At 39.1% G+C, this 19,698-nt stretch overlaps 1 protein-coding gene across 1 annotated transcript; it reads left to right on the forward strand.

Annotated features, from left to right (window-relative positions):
- The first annotated feature begins 456 nt into the window (after positions 1–456).
- On the forward strand, positions 457–18,204 carry EIF2S2 (eukaryotic translation initiation factor 2 subunit beta). The gene is made up of 9 exons (XM_042463730.1): positions 457–640; positions 5,782–5,962; positions 7,340–7,443; positions 9,416–9,548; positions 10,655–10,755; positions 13,182–13,330; positions 14,681–14,737; positions 17,012–17,097; positions 17,753–18,204. The coding sequence occupies exons 1-9, from the start codon at positions 626–628 to the stop codon at positions 17,926–17,928; spliced, it is 1,002 nt and encodes a 333-aa protein (XP_042319664.1). The 5' UTR covers positions 457–625; the 3' UTR covers positions 17,929–18,204.
- Positions 18,205–19,698: the final 1,494 nt, after the last annotated feature.

The raw sequence follows: 19,698 nt of genomic DNA on the forward strand, positions 1-19,698 counted from the left end.
TTGTGAGTTTTTTGGGTAGAGGCCTTCTTAGATAATTATTCTTATAATGTGGGGAAATGATAATAACAAAACTATTAATTATATTACTGTAATTAGTCAATGTAGGGGTAATATAATAACAACCATAAATAATTATCACTGTCTCCTTATGCACGAACATAAACAATAATAACATTATTTCATTTATAGAATAATACTAATAAACAAATAAAAACCAACAATCCCCTTCCAGGGCTATTGTTCCCCAGAAGGACAACTTTGTCCCATCAATCCGCATCCCCTCCCCATACAAAGCGATGAGTCACACTACCTCCCCTCCCCAAGAGCCACACGTGCTGCAGCCCGGCCGCCTCCAAATGGCGGCTGCGCATGCGCACTTGGCCGGAACTACAAATCCCGAGAGGCCTAGAGACAGGGAGACGGCAAGGCGCATGCGTTCATCCGGGGTAGCCGCCGCGCCTTCTCCGCCTCTTCCTGGCTGCTGCTGATGCAAGAGCTGAGCGCGGCGAGGCGAAGGAAAGGGGCGCTTGGCGGAGTGGCCCCTGCGTGCCTTTGAGAGAGAGAGAGAGAGGGGGAAGGAAGGAGCCTTTGAGAGCCTTCTGGGCGCCTCTTCTGGGCCGGAGCCATGTCGGGGGACGAGGTGAGGAAGGGGAGGCAGGGGACGCGCGCCTAGGCCCCAGGCCGCCGCCGCCGCCATGTGAGCAGGAGCCGGGCCTCTTCGGAGAGGGCTGGGGAAGGCGAGGCAGCTCTCTGAATACATCCACACTGGAGGGATAACCCGGTTTAGCACCGCTTTAACTTGTCTGGCTCTTTGCTATGGAATTCTGGGAGTTGGGGTTTGTTGTGGGCCCAGAGCGGAGCAGAGCTTAAAGAAGGAAAGCCCCACAACAAACTCCAACTCCCAGAATTCCATAGCAAAGAGCCAGACAACAAGTCAAAGCGGTGTCAAACCGGGTTATCCCTCCAGTGTGGATGTGTGAATGGGGCAGATAATGGTTGCGCATATCTGCAGAGAGCCAGGCTTAAGTCTGGAGCTGGGTGCCTTGGGTCCTGTAAGCCCATGTAATGGGGTGGTTTGAGCATTGCGACTACTCCGACTCTGGAGACCAGGGTTTGAATCCTGCTCAGCAGTAGAAAGCCCATTGGGTGACTTTAGGTAAGTCGCTCTGTCTCAGCCTCAGGGGAGAACAAAGGCAACCCTCCTCTGAACAAACCTTGCCAAGAAAACCTTTAGGGTCATAAGTCAGAAACGACTGGAAGGTACACACCAACAACAAAGTGTGAGGCTCTGCATGGGCTTAATTCTCCTCTCTTCTCAGGATGGCAGGGCTTCTGTCTGTGTTGATAGGTCTTCAAAGAAGTAGCTGTGTTAGTAGTCTCTTTCAACATAAAAAGGATGATGCATCTTTCTGGAACCTATTAGATTCTGACCCACTCCCTCCCTTAGCTTTAGAAATACACTCTGTAACTGAGTCTCTAATACCACTCTGTACTGCACCTGAAGAAGTGGGTTTATAGTCACAAAAGCTCATGCTTAAAACCCCACAAAAAGCAATTACAGCCGGCCTTCCACATTTGCGGCTTTGATTATTCACAGATTTGATTATTATGTGCTGTCTAGGAATCTCTAGGTCTTGCAGCTTGACTCTGTGGGCAACGTTTGCAGAAATAACACTGGAGGACCTAAAGATTGCTAGAGAGAACACTTCTCTCATCATCAACTGCTGGCAGATGTTGATCATAGAGTTGTATTAGAGTACCTACAAACGCCTAGAGAAGTGTTCTGTCAGGTAAAAAATAGCAATGTTTTATTTGCCGTTTCCCCGCTTTCATGGGGTCCTATGCCTCTAACCCCAGCGAAGGGGGAGAGAGAGCCCACTGTAGTCTTATGGGTGCTGCCACATTCCCTTTTCCTTCCCTTCTCTCCCTCCTTATTATGTATTACACATGTTTGTCTTGCCTCATGAACTAGAGCAGTATAGAGATGCAATGGTATGTAAACAAAACATGCCTACATATGTAATAGGTGTGTTATATTTCCATTGGGAATACTAGCAGTTGGCAGCCTTTGTTCCTGCTTGGATAGTTCAAGGCCAAAATGCCAGACTCTTTGCTACCTTTTTGGACCTAAAGATTATTTTGTGGCTGTAGTACTGTATTCACATGTGTTTCTGTAACAGGTCATACCCTGAGACCTATGCACCCCTTTCGGGTTAGGATTAATCATTTATAAAACGTATGTTGAGAGGGCACTATGAAGTATACAGGCATGGAATAATTTGGGCTTGAATCCAGGCTGCATCCACACTGCAGATATAATCCACATTGACACCACTTTAACTGCCATGGCCCAGTGCTATGGAAACCTGGGATTTGTAGTTTGTTGTGCTCCCTGACAGAGAAGGCTTAATGTTTCACAAAACTATAATTCCCAGAATTCCATAGCATTAAGCCATGGCAGTTAAAGTGATGTCAACCTGGATTATTTCTGCTATGCAGCCCCAGTTGCTAGTCCTAACTAGAGTAGATGCATTGGATTAGTTGCTGGATGGTGAACCTGCACTTAAAGTGTATTTAGTCAGTAGGTCTACTCTAGTTGGGAGTGGCTTTTAAATTTAAGCTTTAGTAAACTGCTAATTGTATGTAAGAGTGCTTAATCTTCTCTAATAAGGGTGTGATAGCTCTTGTTTAAATTTGTGTGCATTCTTGTTCTGTTAAAATCATGCATTGTATATCATGCATTGGTTATATCTACTTTGCTTGATAGGATTCAGTTTAGGAACAGTTGCTATACTGGATTGTCTGTAGCAGTGATATTACACAATTTGGGTTCCAGAGATTTTATAGTTTGTACCCACCTTCTCCAACCCGATGTGTTGGACTACAACTCCTATTGTCTGTGGCCAAAACATTATGGCCAAAACAGAAGCAGGGCAGCAGGTTTGGGGAAGGCTGGTTTACAACTTACAAATTTGCAAGGATGCAAGACAAGAAGAAGAACAAAAACTGTTTGGGTGAAGACAATGAAACTTCAGTCCTCCATACACTGTGGATTTCTAGGGGGTTTATGGCTCCTTGCTGCTTAGTCACTAATTGCTTAAGATAAACTTTGAGCCCTGTTGCCAGTCTCTGGCCTTATTCAGAACATGCCACCAAAAAGTCTTCTGTGGCTTCATCCTGTCATAAGTTGCAAACATGAGGGGCTAGCCCACATTTCTAAATTTGCAGGTATAGTGTACCATGGTGGCAATACATACATATGAAATGTCAAGTTGGTGAGTACATCAGAAGAGACTGTCTCTGTGGCATTCTCTCAGTTGTGGAATTACTTCCCAAGGCTGGCTTCATGCTTGTACTGCTAGCAGGTGGCCAGCCAGTGTGTGTTAGTATGTGCATTCACAAGTCACCTATGACGACCCCATACATTTCATAGGGTTTTTTTAGGCAAGGAATACTCGCGAGGTGGTTTTGCCAGTTTCTTCCTCTGAAATATAGTTGGCAGCATCTGATATTAATACTCCCATTGAAGTATTAACCAGGGCTGACCCTGCTTACCTTCCAAGATCAGATGGGATCTGGTGCCTTTTAGGCCAATACTGTGTAATTATTCTCTTTGGCTCTTATCTTTTAAAACTGACTTTTAATAATATTTTAAATCTTCTTCTAAAGAATGTTTTTAATCTGGTTTGTTGTACATTGCTTTGGGTGTCCTTCAGGGCAGAAGTGTGATGAATAAATACTTGTAATGCAGAATCAATAATCAAGAAATGAAGAACTTCCTGGCTGTTAATGAATTCTTACTCCAGTTTGATGTGGCAGAGTACTATATGTCATAGCTTTGTTTACATCCGAAGTACTAATTATTACCATTGTTTTTGTTGCTGATTCCTGTGGTAAATGTACTGGATCCTATACTACTGTGCTGGCAAAATCTTAAATTCCCCCAGAATTACAGATAACATAATACAGTATTTTAAAGCCTTTGTGCAGAAATCTATTCTGTACCTCGTAAGGTAATATCTTATGGACATCAACTGAAATGTCACATAAGTATGACATATATGCATGTTTTTGATAAGTACATCTAGTCCATTGTTGACACCTTTGGAGAGAATGCTTTTTTGTGTAGTGGCAAATGTATTCTTTGTCATGTGAGGTTTGCATATTTTTAATAGTAGTAGAACCAATCTAATGTCACAGCATTAAAGAAAAAGACTATCTCTTTTCTCAGCATTGTATACTATGAGAAGGAATCTAGAAAGATGTTCAGCTAACATAGTAAGATGGTCTCATCAAGCATAGGCAAAGGACTCGCTTAAATCAAACTAGTGTTAAAGTTGATGCAGTTTTGAGAATATTGTCTTAAAATTTCAGTTCATTGCCAAACAGAATAGTGTAAACATACATTGTAAGTTTTCCATATTAAATTTGCCAAATATTTGGTTACTTTTCTTCTTTAAATACAATTTTTGTGTGTGTGCACGCACATGCATTTGTGTTTATGAGGCACTGTGCATTCAGGAAGCATTAGCCGCCCTGTCTCATTTTCCTACAAAGTCCAGTTTAACTAGGTACTATGATGAGATTTCCCTTTATTACTCATCTCAAAAGAAGAAAACTGATTAAATTGTCATTGCATAGTTTTGGCTACTGTGTTCAGAATTGTCTTCAGGCAAAAGAAAAATGTTCACGTAGGTCCAAAACACACTGCAGGAATAATCCAATTTGAGACTGCTTCAGCTGGCTTGGCTCAGTGCTAGGGAATTCTTGGAATTGTAGTTTTGTGAGCCATTTAGCCTTTTCTGTCAGAGAGTTCTGGTGCCATAATAAATTACAGTTCCCAGGATTCCCTAGCAGTCTTGAACTGGATTTTTTCTGCAGTGTGTTTTGGACCTTAGAAGAAAATCTCATTGAGTATACTAGGACTTACTCTCAAACTAGGGCGGGTTACAAACCGCCATTAGGGACGTCTTGAGGACGTCCCAGTTTGGAAAAGGGGCGTCTCTTCTAGACGCCCCTTGCCCTATCACGGACTCAGACCGTACAAAATGGTGGCACCCTGTTCATACAGGCGCCACCATTTTGACGTAACGGACGCTCTGCGTCTGCACGTGGCACCCTGGAAGTGATGCCGCGAGTGCGCCCTTTGGCACTCGCGGCACCTCTTCCAGGGCCTGAGAAGGAGCGCGATTTCCGCGCTCCTTCTCTGCAGTGTTCGGGAACCGCGCTGTTTAAAGGGAGTTTTAAGCAGCGGCGGAGGGAGAGCGCTGCAATCCGGCGGTTTGTAACCCGCCTAAGTGTGTTTGTTTTCCAGAGTTCAAAATGCTGTTGTTGAGGTTGCTGATCTATTCAAATTATTGTATTTGAATCTGAGCGGGAGAGAGGGATTGGGAAAGATTGATCACTTGCAGCAAAATTTGTGGGCATTGCTTTACCTGCAGAAACTTACCTCTTTATTTTGTCAGTGAAGATAGGAAATTCCTTCTTTTTTTTTTTTACTCAATAGGGAAGTTTGTTTCTACTTTGAATCAATACTTCTTGAAATGGTTTTTCTTAGTTCCTTTGGAAGAAACCTTGGAAGTTGTAGTAAATTCTCCCATTATAAAACCCAATTTTATTTACAGTATATTGTTTTCAAATTTAGCCTAATTTACTCAATATATCAAGGTGGAAAGCTTTGTTTAATGGTTACCTAAATATGCAAAGTAGATGGCCTTAAAACTGGAGAATTCTCATTAAAAATCCTAGGAAGTTGTTTTTAAAAAATACTCTTTCTTTCAGATGATTTTTGATCCTACTATGAGTAGGAAGAAGAAGAAGAAAAAGAAGCCTTTTATGCTTGATGAAGAGGGAGGAGATACACAAACAGAAGAAACACAGTTATCAGAAACGAAAGAAGTGGAACCAGAGCCAGCGGAAGACAAAGATACAGAAGCTGATGAAGAGGACAGTAGGAAAAAAGGTTAAATACCTGTTAGAAGTAGTATCAGTTGTCTTCCTCAAAACATTGTCTGTAAAAAAGTCATCACACTTTTTGATTCTGAATGTTTTTCAAGATTTCTTGTTTCAAGTAGTATGATGAATATCTGGCAAATCTGGGCAAGTTACTCCTGTGTTCTCTGTCCTTGGGCCGATGGTGTAAAGGGCATAATAAAAATTATCTACTTTTCTTCTGCACACCTAAACCTAATAAAATCATTGGGCTTCAGCACATCTAACACTGCAAAGGATTGTAGCTCTAGTGACCAATTTACTACATATATTTTGGTCATTAAATAGGACAGGTACTTTTTATTTAAGGTCCAGCTTAATTTATCTATAGCATTTATACCTCATTCATGCAAGCTCTTACATCAGATTTCAGAGATCAGTAAAAACAAGACAGGCCCTGCACTCTCTTTTAAATCTGTTGAATCAGTGGAATTTATGCAAGTGATGGTTTATCATTCAGCAATTGAGTCAACAGGTCTGCTTTAGTTGGGACTTGTAAACCCAACTGCATAGCTAGAGGTGCTTACATTTCTGCTTTTACATTTCCCTCATCTGCTGTCTTATGGAATGGCTACAGAATGACGTTTGAGAAGCAACATGTGATAGAGAAGGGTTGCTTTCCTTCTCTCTCTTAATCATTTCTTCATGCTTATACTCTGTACAACTAGTTGTAAGCATCTTACTTTTTGAACCTAGTTCATGATTGGGAACTAATTTTTCACATTCCCTGGTTAGGCTTGCACTGTGCTATTTTCATTTTTAATCTGATTCCAAAAATCCACCAAGACAAACCTATCCCAAACCACACTTTTCATTTTTATCTTGGTTATGATTGTTAAAGCAATGGATCCTGAGGCTTGCTATGCAGCATGCAACAATGTAGGCACTTTTTTAAAACTGAGAACCAGTTCTTGTTGTAGCTGATTCTCAGTTCTGTCCCCCAGGCTTGTATCTGAACTGGAAGTTACTGGGGAATGTGATGTTTTATAGTCAAATTGAGCCTTGATAATGATCAGGGATTGTGAACAGTGTATTTCCAAATACCTGAAGTACACCAAGTTGCCAAACCCTGGCATAAATAATGTTTTTCACACTGCTGTACTAGTGTAGAATAATGTTTTCAGGGAACATATCCATATGTTCTGGCATTTGCATTGTAATGGAGGTAAAATCCACTAATTTTAAAATGTGAGTTTTAAATGCACAAAAGGAAGTGAAAGTCTGTTGTGTACTGTCTGCTTTCTTGAATTAGGAACTAGATTTTGTTGCTGAATACATTTTCTTCCATACTTGTCATATAATTGCTAACCTTCTGACAGCTTTGTAATATATTGCTTTTGATTTTCAGATGCAGCAAATGACTTAGACGACTTAACTTTCTTCAATCAAAAGAAAAAGAAAAAGAAAACAAAAAAGATATTTGATATAGATGAAGCAGAAGAGGGTATAAAGGTCAGTTGACATAGGGTTAAAGGTCATGCTTTAAATAGCTTGCTTGGTTTCTTGAATTGCTTGTTACTCACATCATAATAGATGCTCCTTCATACATGGAAAAAACTTTTAGCTTTAATCTTTGGATCTTATTTCAGTAAGAGAGGAAACTAGTATTAAATCGTGTAATAGCACTGCAGCCAAACTAAACAGCATGTAGTGAATTGTGTATTAATTATTTTATTTTATTTATTTATTGTATTTATAACCTGCTCTTCAGAAACAAATGCTCTCACAGCAGCTTACAAATAGTTAATTTGACAGTTCCTTGCCCTCAGGCTTACAGTGTAAGAAGACATGACACAAAAGGAGAAGGGAATAGCAGTATACTCTCCTAAATGATCTGTTAAATTTTAATTTGCTCATTGTTAGAACCTTTTTATGTCTTTGTGAAGCTACTGTGGGAAGTGTAACTAACCACTTAATAAATATAACCCCCCTTTCATTTTTAGACAAAATAGCCATATTCAATAGTTCCTTCTTTTGTCATTATAGAACAAAGCACCCAAATGGTCTCCAAAAATAGACTAGGCATATTCTTCATTCTCAGCACTAGGAACCAAGTAAAGATTTAGTTGATTAAACTGTATGACCCTAGGCACTGGACTAGGTGTTGGGCAGTATCCAGCTCCATTAATGTGAGTACCATATTTGACTTCTCTTACAATTTCAGCTCTCCTTAAGTCAGAGTAAAAATATAGGATGCCACCAAAGAGAAGCTCAAAACTTCTGTTTCATTTTGGATCAACTGCAGTTTGGCATATCTGAAATATGGACAAACAGTGGTTGATTTGACTTGTTTCTGCTGACTATAGTTAAAATTCACCACAGCGTAGGGTTTATATGCTTTGCTCAAATGTTCTTTATATAAAGATGAAACTTCTGATTTCTTCCCTACACCTAAGCCAGTAGAACAGAGTAGAGTGCGTGAGTCTGAGGGAAGGATAGATTGGATTTTCTCATGCTAAGCCATAGTACAAAGCAGCCCAGTGGGTTGAGGTCCAATGTTTTCATTTTCTTCTCTGCTACCATTGCAATGAAATGCATTGTTTATTGTGCAACATCACACTATCCTGTAAAATGTATGAATTTGGATAGGTGGTTTTAAAAAATATATATTTGTGTTTGTGTCTGAATTAGTTCAGTTCAAAAAGGTCACAAATGAATAGCAACTAGGCATCCCAGGAATTCTCTTGAAGGATGGGTAATATACTTCAGTATTCGAGTAGCAGAGGGAAAACCCTACATCATTTTTAATATGCAAAGATGCTTTAAAAGGAGCCCTGGAGGCACAGTGGTTAAGTGCCAATACAATGTTGTGAGTTTGATCCTGAGGTTGACTCAGCTTTCCATCCTTTTGTAGGTCGGTAAAATGAGTACCCAACTCGTTGGTGGCAATTGGCTTACAGATTGTGTACTGCTTAGAGCAATGATGGCGAACCTTTTAGAGGCCAAGTGCCCAAACTGCAACCCAAACTCCACTTATTTATCGCAAAGTGCCGTGTCCCTCTGGCTTTCTAGTAACAAACTCTGGCAAATTATGTTGGGGTGATGGCACACGTGCCCACAGAGAGGGCTCTGAGTGCCATAGGTTCACCACCACTGGCTTAGAGAGTGCTGAGTTCACTGATAAGTGGTAGAGAAATCTACATGCTATTGCTATTAACATGCAGCACAAATGTTTACAAAATGTTCTTTTAAGTTCCATTGAGTTCAGTGGGATTTACTCCTAAGTAGGTATGTGTGCAGCTGGAATGTTTAATACTTTGTAGATTTAATTTTAGTGTCCCCTTTACAATGCATTAGGGTGGTTCACCTGGGAGAAAGGTGGATTATAAGTGAAATAATATTTTATAACTTCTGTGGTATAATATTTTTACTGTCATTCATTTATCAGTTATGCTGTTCATGTCCCCTGTGCATTGTTTTAAAGGATCTGAAAATTGAGAGTGATGTGCAAGAAGTGGTAGAACCAGAAGATGATCTTGATATCATGCTTGGCAAGAAGAAGAAAAAGAGGACTGTGAAGTTTCCAGATGAAGATGAAATACTGGATAAAGATGAAGGTAATTTTGTATCATTTTGCTAATTTTGAAAGGATGCATCCAACAGTTTTTAAGAGTATAAGTAAAATATATTAATGATTGAACTGTCTAACACATTTTTGTGAGGCAAAGGAGAAGTTGTCTGTGTGAATGCTTCCATGACACCCTCAACATTTCCTTTCCATCTAGCACCTCATTGTACAACTACTTTTCCTCATTACAATTTCAGGCCCTGAGAAGAGCTAAAAATGGTATGTTTCCTTCTCCCTTTTCTTTCTTGCTCAAAATTCCATTTGGGTGCAGTGAGGGTAGTGGAGTGAGTTTTTGGATACCATCCTGTATCTTGGCCCTCCCTATAGGATTTGGAAAGGGTAGATGAGGTCTGTATTGAAAAGGATTTTTCTCAGTATAGCTATAGAGAGGTAGTGTTAGTTATGGAATAAAGCACTCCATTATAGAAATTTCAATTAAGATTAATTTTATTTGAATCATCAGATGAACTATCTTGGATGAATAGTAACTACAGTGGGCCCTTCTTTCCACATGTAAGGGGAATTCTGCGCCCCATTGCAAACAATGAGGCACGTGCTCCTAGTGCAGGGCAGTGTGCACGCCATGGGTGCACGTACCATTTCTTTAATTGTTGCACAGTAGAGTAAGCTTGAAGCCATGTATAGTGCGTGTCCTCTTCTTTTTCTTCCCTTCTTTCATACTTCTCCTCCCCTTACTCTTCCATACTTTTTTCCACGCTCTTCACTTCTTATTATTTGTTTATAACAAGCCTCCCACCTACACAACTTGCATACAAAGTTTCCTGTTCCATATCCCTATATCCCCTTTAATTTTCTTCCTTCCCATTCCACACCCCCCTCCCCTCCCTCCGGCTATACATTCACTCCACATTCCAGGTTTACTTCCTGATAATACTAAACAGTAGTTATTACTTACACCAATTTAAGTAATTCTGTTATGTTATTTATTTTGTGAATGGCTTCAGCTGTTATATAGTTGCTTGATTTTTTTTAAATTATTTTTTGCATCCTGTACTTCAGAAAGAAAATGACACCTTGTGGTATGCAAGCTGGAATACAGCTCCTTCAATCTCACAGATCTTTTTTCCTTTGCAGCCCTGGAGGATGAAGACAGCAAAAAAGATGATGGAATCTCTTTTAGCTCTCAGTCAGGCCCTGCATGGGCAGGCTCAGAGAGGGACTACACATATGATGAGGTAAATAATTTCTAAAAAGTTCTGATGTCTGTCTCTAACCTGTGGTTTCTCTTGAGGAGAGTGTATTAACATAGTGAGTCTCATAGTTGTTTCAGATTAAGATAAGACTTGGAACATATGGTTAAACTTCATTTCAGGTAACATGGAATATTTTCTTGACCAGGGTTCCCTGGGAGTTCACCAGAGGTTCTGCGAGACATTACAGTTGAATTTTTTTTAAGCTATAGATACATTTTTATAAAGGGGTTCCCTGGCACCTGAAAATCATTTCAAGGACTCCTTTAAGGTAAAAGGATTGAGAAAGGTTGCTCCAGAGGTGAATCAGGATGCCATGAATTACTCATTTGCAATCCAGTTTTTTTTTTTTTTGTTGTGTACCATCAAGTCTATTCTCATGATGGTCTTCCTCCAGGGATATCATATTCTAGATTAACTGTTTTTGCTTCCTGAAGGTGTCATACATGCCCTGTGCCATCTTGAAACCTGGATTTATTTTTATTTATTTAATTGATTTATAGCCCCACCTTTCTCTCAGCACAGGATTGAAGGCAGGATTCTATGAATGTGCTAATTTAAATTATTCATTTCCGCACATGGGGTGTACACACAAATAATTCAATCAATTTTCTCTGCCCATGGGAACATCTTCAAAAAATATCCTGTCTTCAGAAACATTTTATCAGCGAACAGAAAGCCTCCCCTGACTCATTTCTTTTTCTGCCTCCCCTGGCACAGTAGTGGTGGTCGTGGATGCAGGGCTGTTGGGGATCATCATTGGCAGTGTTACTATGGCTGGTGCATGATGATGGTGCCATCCTCCAGAGGGCCTCTGGGAGGTCTCATAGGATGTCTGTATTGTTGTGTGCCAGTTGTTAATAAATAGCCGGTCTGATAACTGGGGCATGGTGATAAAGAATGCCCACCAAAGGATGATGTTGTTTTACACTGCCTGCTGGAACTTATTTGCTGACCATCCTTAGCTGCCCTCAGCCATTACATAGCCATATAGTTGGGGTATATGTATCAGGAAGAAGGTGACTCTGGACTGGGTGAGAGCTGTACCATTCCTCTAAGTCTTTTTGAAGATGATGGTGGGGCACAAAAAAAGGTCATCAGGAGGTTTCTCATTTGGCAGGGGAATCCCCATTTTCTCTGCTCTACTCTAAATCTTAAAATACTATTTCCATCCCTGTCAACTTTGTATCAAAAATTTTACAATAACAATTCTTCCTCACCACAGCAGATTAATTTCTTTCCCCCTTCACTGGAGGACAGATGAGTTATAAACATAGAACAGGAGTGGGCAACTTCAGAGGACCTAGTGGTCATCTTTCCCCACCTAGGATGCACTGTGTGCTGCGCCAAATCCCAAAGTGCAAAACAAACAAATGAAACCCTCATGACATACCAAACTGGAACTGGTTGCAAATCTTTCTGTTATTTTTTTGAGCTGGTTGGGGGCATTCTGTTGTTTTCAGGAGCAGAGAACAACAGTTTTTTGCTGACTGTTTCTCTCCTACTGAGATAGCATTGGTAGAGGACACAAAACCTGCATTTGTTCATTAGTATAGAAATTTAATTGTAATACTATGTTAAACTAACTGTTCATGTGGGCAGGATCTCATTTGGAAGAGAGGGAGAGGAGAGTGAAGAAGAGCTCATTTTGTCCAGTGTGATATTGCATAGAATGAACAACTTTTCAATAGTTGCAATTGTTATGCATCCCTATCTAATAATTGTAAAAGAGAGAGTAATAAATTACTGTAGCCCTAAAAATGCAGAGCATGACTGTTAAAAAGAGGCACAGATGGCCATACAAGATCTTAGAAACTTTTTATCCCAGTTCTTGTGTCTTTCCATTTTCAAGGAGAGTTCACACCTTTGTGCTACAGTTTTTGATTGCTGGTTGACATTTTGAGGGCACAGAGATCACTGTGAATTCACTTTTGTCGCTTTTTGTTTGGCCCTAGTTCTTCCATGTTAAATAGTCCATGTTGATGTATTCATCAGTTTTTTTTTCTAAATGAAGCTGAAATGAGATACTGTACTTCACTTGTTGTCATATTTGTTTGGGCTGTATGTTTAATTTACAGAGATGATATGGATCTTACTATTGGTCCTTCTTCTAACTCCCGCGTCTGAATATTGGACAGACTATGAGAATGCTGTCTGCATACAATCAGCTCTGGAGCTGTTGTACTCTCCTCTAAATTTCTTGACTAGGGCATGCTAAAGTGCAAATTTCCCAGTTTCTCATAGTAGGAAAAAACTTTCCATTGTAATATATTGATTTAGGATCACTGGGAAAATCTTACTTTGTTGATCATTAAAATAATCTGTGTTTTTAGATAAGAGGTATAGAAATACAATACTTGGAGCAGCTCATTACTACTATCTTACTAATATTCTTTCCCATATATTTTCAGTTGCTGAATCGTGTATTTAACATTATGCGGGAAAAAAATCCAGATATGGTAGCTGGTGAAAAACGAAAATTTGTCATGAAACCTCCCCAAGTTGTAAGAGTAGGAACAAAGAAAACATCATTTGTCAACTTCACAGATATCTGTAAACTGTAAGTCTAGCTACATTGTGATTTGGGGCAGAAGGAGGGAGGGTGAGTGCCATCATTTCTCTATTTGCTTACCTGTTTGCTCACCTGTCAACAATTGATTGAATGGGCCTTCTCTAGTTAGGAATAACCAACAAAATTCTAGCTTGTGAGTGTTTAATGGCAATTAGAGGGTACAGGTATAAAATTCACCTGTTGCCTACTTTTCCAGAAAAGATTCAAGAAATTGCAAGTCACAAACCAATCAGCTGTGATTTTCTCTTACTCAGTGGATTGACTATGCCGTCTGTGTTCTTGTGGAATCCCCATTCATTTGTGCAGGAGAAATTCCCACTGAGATTGGAACCCTGTACTTGAAGTCTGGATGTCCCTGGAACTAGAATGTGATCTGAAACTGGTGTAATCTATCAGCTACCAGGCTCACAATTTATATTGCCCCATACCAGATATGCTTAGAAATACCTTCAGACCTCTGTAGCTGCCTGAAGGTCAAGAAGCTTGGTGTTGCTATTAGAATGGGGCTGATGATGTCATGTGTCTTCATGCATTGGTTAATTGTCTAACTACAACTATTGATTGCTGGAGAACCCAGTAAAGGGTATCAAAGCAAAAGATTATTACTCAGAATCAGTTGTCATTTGCTTATGTATGTGTGGAGAGTTTGGGATAAGACAAATGCTGTCTTTTTAAAATAAGTCCTTTTAAAAAAATTAAATCTTCCTTACACATTGAGATACTCATTGTCCTGCCTGTATTCCACTCAGAAATACCTTCATGTGTTTCTAAAGAGCTGACGATTCTGTTGTGAGACTTCATTGAAAATATTTTCTTGAGAAGTATCCACCAGCCAGCATCTAAAAATATATATGCAATATTGTACTCTATATTTAAAAACATCTATTAGTATTAGATTTGTTTACATTTTGTTATTTTAGACTGTTACTGCTGGAAAATGTAATCTGATGTTTATGTTAATGTCATTGAGCTGATAGTTGTTGTCTTGTGTTGTGTTTATAAACTCCATCTATAATTCATTTTCTTTGATTCTGGCCTCTTCAGATATCCTGAAAACAAATCTGCCAAAACAGTCTTTGTTGAAAGGTTTATGTCATTGCTGCTGCTTGAGTATATTATTACACACAGATTAATTCCTGGGTAATGGCTTGTGCTCTCATCCTTGTGCATCACCATGCTTCAGAGAATCCTAATCTATATGATATGCAGTTAGGATGAATGAGAGTTATCTACTTAAATAGCAAGTGTCATTCATATAAACATGTGTACACACACATTCATAGATATATGTGTGTTTTGCGATGATAACTAGATAACTGTAATACCTCTGTTTTTTAGATTACATCGTCAACCAAAGCATCTCCTGGCCTTTTTGCTTGCAGAATTGGGTACAAGGTGAGTGCACCTTAAACTTTTAAAAAAAGTTTATTCTTTCATGATTGTATTTCCTTCAGGATTTTCTGAGCACAGATATTAAATATGATAGTAAGACCTGTATGAACATTTCAAAAACAATACACCAAATTGACTGTTTTAAACAATTTGAAGCATAATTTTGTGGGATAGGACTTCAGACTAATTCCAGTGGAGCTGGTGCGCTCAGTGGAAAGTGTTTTCTCTTTTTACCTCCCTTTGTGCTTCTGGTTCCTGGAAGGTTTCCAGAATTTTGAGCAAGTGGGGAAAGGGGTAGCTGTCTCTTCCGGCTGCACTGCATTCCCTTGTTCCCTCAATGGAAGTCAGCTGTTAGCTCCGTTGGGTAGGTGGTTTAAGGACTGGCTTTCATCAGCTTTTAAAGATGAGCTCACTCTCATGGAAGTGAAAAGACACAAGTTGCTACTTTTGCATGTTTATAGATTTGAAATGTGTGCATTCTAAGGGCTATGGGGTTTACTGTGTTTAGGTAGGAAGAAAGGTAGAAACTGTTGCCAGAGGATACCATCTTCCTGTAGTGCATCATTCCGTATAGGGTTGGAAATTAAGCAGCTCCCCAGATGGGCTGCAATTTCCACCCGTCTTTGAATTAAGTACACTGCTTTAGCTTGGGGTGGTTGGACAATTTTCACCCCATCATTAATACTATTAGTGCACCAGAGAGGAATTTGTAGGATACCTTTTGTGTTTACACAGTGGTACATTGCTTCTATTAAAACATTTGAATTAAGATTTACAAGGAAGAAAAACAAAATACAAATACTCTGTAGTATAACTAGTTCTATATGGAACTTAAGGATTGGTCTTTTAAAAGCTGACTTGTTGAAAAAGCCTTGAATCTTGTTCTCACCCAAAACCCCTTCTACACATAAGGAGAGGTTACCCCTGTTGATTCACAAAATGCTGTACAGGAGATGAAATCCCAATTTTTAGGAGAAACTCTTTGGGTGAGTGGATGATTATTGCTATAAGGTGAGTGGAAAAGCCTTTCCCCCACAAGCAGACATTACATTGCAGTGTTTGGATTCTAATGTAAAGTTCTCAAGCAGAACTGATCATGTTATGCTTAGTTAAGAATCAGCAGGGCAAAACTAAACTTATTACATAGAAAAATGTGTACTCATGGGATAAACAGTTGTTTGCTTTGTCTGTTGTTGTTCATCTTATTGGCTTATAATGCTGATCTAAGTTCTTGTTTTGTAGTTTAGGATTAGGCAAGTGACACTGTGGAACATGGGGCATGTGTGCACATTTTAGTGTTTGGATTGACCTAGGAGAAGATTGCTGGGGTTGGGATTTAAGGTTTACCTTCATTATAACTTGAAACGTGTATGTGTGGGGATTCCTGATGGGTGAGGCAGACTGATTTAGATTGCCAGTTCTCTTCAGTACAGTATTTTCAGTAAACTACATAGCTGCAGTGTTGCTGTAAGCTGTTGCTATAACTGCTCTCATGGTACATCCCCCTGTTAACAGAGAGATAACAGTGAAGTACAGTGGAGGGTATCTGACTGTTGCTTTCACAGCCTAGCCCAGAATGTGAGGATGACTGCAGTATTGTCATGACCTGCACACTCTGTCTGTCCCACCATGCCTTAGAAATATGCTATTTATGGCAAACACTGCAGGGCTATTTCTACTCCATTTTAACCCAGCTACAAGACTTCTAATCTGCAACGTTGTGACTGTGACTTCTGTTAGCTTTGGAATCTACAATTTCATAAATGCTTCACACTGAAAAAGATTTTATTGCAGAAATTATCCTCTTTGCTACTACTTTTTGGATTTTATTGGATTATGTGGGATTGAATACATTGATGACCAATCACAGCAGCATTACAATTTTATTTTTGTTTTGATATGGGCAGCTCTTACTCTTCTGTAGCAGGCAATAAATATACTCTTAATTAGGAAATGACCTGTCCAGACAATGGCAAGATGTACTCTGAACAATGTATTTTACTTTTTCTGTTCTCTTTTACTGATTTTTCTAAAATAAGTGTGATCACTGTGGATAATGATGCCTTTCTCTTGGCTGATTTGGGTACCAAATTGTGGCACTCTAGAAATATCACCTTTAAGCAGGAATACATTTGTATTCTCAGCATAAATGCAGATTCCCTCACCAGTTTCATTCATATATCATGCTCATCATTAAAGAGAATTTAATTGAAGCCTCTCTGCCACCATGTGTTATGTCTTGGGCAATTCTAATCTATATAATTTTTTCTTTTATAGTGGTTCAATAGATGGTAACAACCAACTTGTAATCAAAGGACGATTCCAGCAAAAACAGATAGAAAATGTCTTGAGAAGATATATCAGTAAGTATATTGAATGGTGGCATAGACATGGTAATGTGTTTTTCAAAACTTATAGTATTTGGTCTTGTTTTTATTTTAATTTTTCACTCCGGTAAGCGCTTAAGCATGAGTGTCATAAGTTGCTAGTTTACGTGGAAATGTTTCAAAATCCTGTGTTATAACTCAAATAGTTTCCAAACAGATATACTGTATATGCTTCCCTTCTGAGAAACAGGCTAACAGCCATGAAAGATAAATATAAATTATAAACATAAGAATAAACTACAGCAGAATTAGCACTACAATAATCTGTTTTCCTTTTAAAGCCCTCTTTCAAATAAACAAGCAGTATTTGAGCTAGGTGTGAACTCAGACCAAGATCTCTGGTATTGGTATGAATGCTTGAAGAGCACATATGAGAAGAGGTTGTCTTTGGATAGTTTTTTTTACAGATCAGACATTAATTTATTACATTATAAACTGTCCTATATCATGAGATCTCATGACTTTGCACAGTGCTAGTTCATTTAAGAATGTGGCTGCCTTTCTAAATTTGTTGCCCAGACACAATTAAATATTGACTAATAATCTTGCGTGATTTAATATATGTCATTTTCATTACAACTGTCAGTATAATCAAGTGTTGCTAATACAGCATGTTTAATTGTTCCCCCAGAGGAGTATGTTACCTGTCACACGTGTCGGTCGCCAGACACAATCTTGCAGAAGGACACCAGATTATATTTTTTGCAGTGCGAGACCTGTCATTCACGCTGCTCTGTCGCCAGCATCAAAACTGGTTTCCAGGCTGTCACAGGCAAGAGAGCACAGCTCCGTGCCAAAGCTAACTAGTTGGTTGGCTGACACCGGATTTTTGAAAAGTGATCTGGGCACAAATGGCTGGACAGGCTCACAACCTGAGTGGATTTCCAGTGTATTAAAGCAAGATTGTAAAAGCTGCTTGGCTTTGGGTTGGTCTGTGAAATTCTTGCAAGATGCAGATCCTCAAGCTGTTGACATTTGCTAACAGAATATTTTACCAACTGTCTCATGAAAGAGGAGGTGCTTTTTAATCTGTTCATAGAATTCTGTAAAATGCAAGAGAAATTAAAGTTATTATAACTGTGACTCTTTCATTTGAATTTTTTTTGGTTCTCAAGTTAAATGACTGCTGTGGGAACAGTGGGTACTGTGAATACATGCAAGTATCATGGCTAATTCCAAATAATCAGATGTGTTTTACATATTTTGCCTTGACTGAGTATATTCTAAGTTAAAATGGAGAATTAATGAATGAAGTGGAATCATAAAAGTATTCAACATGATAAAGATTTTTTGGTTGAATGACTACATGCATAAAACAATGTGTAGTTAATTTAGCCTCCTACCCATATTAATGCTAACATATAATTAATTAAGCTTAAATTAGTTGCCATGGTCAGATGTCCTTCATATTCTGGTACTAATTTCTACTCTGTTCACTGGGAATGTCCAGTATAGTTCATTAAAACACATTGTCTGATCATTACATAAGTTATTGTATATGCATAGATTTGGGGAAACATTGTTGGATAAATGAATACACATCATTGTCTGCAATAGGAACAGTTCTATCAGTTGTATGTTAGGACAGTTGACGCTTCAGATTAAATTGTAAGAATGAACTAATTATATGGTACATGGAAAATGAAATTACAGCATATACTTACAAAAAAAATTAGGGTCTAGTACAGCATGTGTTTTATAGACTACAGCAAAGCATTTGATTGTATAGATCACAAAAGCTATGGAATGCACTCAAAGACATGGGCATGCCACTGCATCTGATAGTCCTGATGAGAAATCTGTACCAAGGACAAGAGGTCACAGTCAGAACAGAACTAGGGGAAACAGAGTGGTTCCCAATAGGCAAAGGGGTCAGGCAAGGCTGCATCCAGTCACCTTACTTTTTTAATTTACAGGCTGAAAACATAAGAAAAGCAGAATTAGAATCAAAAAAAGGAAGAGTGATGATAGAAAGAAGCTTCATTAACATCCTAAGATATGCAGACGACACCATAATATTAGCAGAAGACATTCAGGCATTGGAACAGTTAATAAGGAAGGTCAAAGAAGAAAGTGCAAAGGCAGGTCTGATGCTGAACATAAACAAAAATAATGACCACAGAAGAAATACACAGATTAAATCTAGACAATGAGGAAATTGAAATAGTTAAAGAATTTCCATATCTAGGATCAAACATTGACCAGAATGGAGACTGCAGTCAAGAAATAAGACTAGGAATTGGAAGGGCAGCTATGAAGGAATTGGAAAAGATAGTGAAGAACAAAGACACAACTGAGCACTAAAGTCAGAATCGTTCAGGCCATTGTATTCCCAATAACCATGTATGGATGCGAGAACTGGATAGTGAAGGAAGCAGACAAAGAAAATAACTCATTTGAAACGCTGTGCTGGAGAAGAGTACAGTGAGTCCTCACCATACATGGGCTCCTTATAGACAGCTTTCAGCATATGCTGAAGCCCCCTGGGAAATGGGAGAGTGCCCTGTGCACAGACATTGCCACGTGGCGAGCACGAGCCCCATTATATCCAATGAGGCTCGTGAATGGTGCGCAAGG

This window comes from Sceloporus undulatus, chromosome 4 (assembly GCF_019175285.1).
Source record: "Sceloporus undulatus isolate JIND9_A2432 ecotype Alabama chromosome 4, SceUnd_v1.1, whole genome shotgun sequence".
Taxonomy (NCBI): Eukaryota; Metazoa; Chordata; class Lepidosauria; order Squamata; family Phrynosomatidae; genus Sceloporus; species Sceloporus undulatus.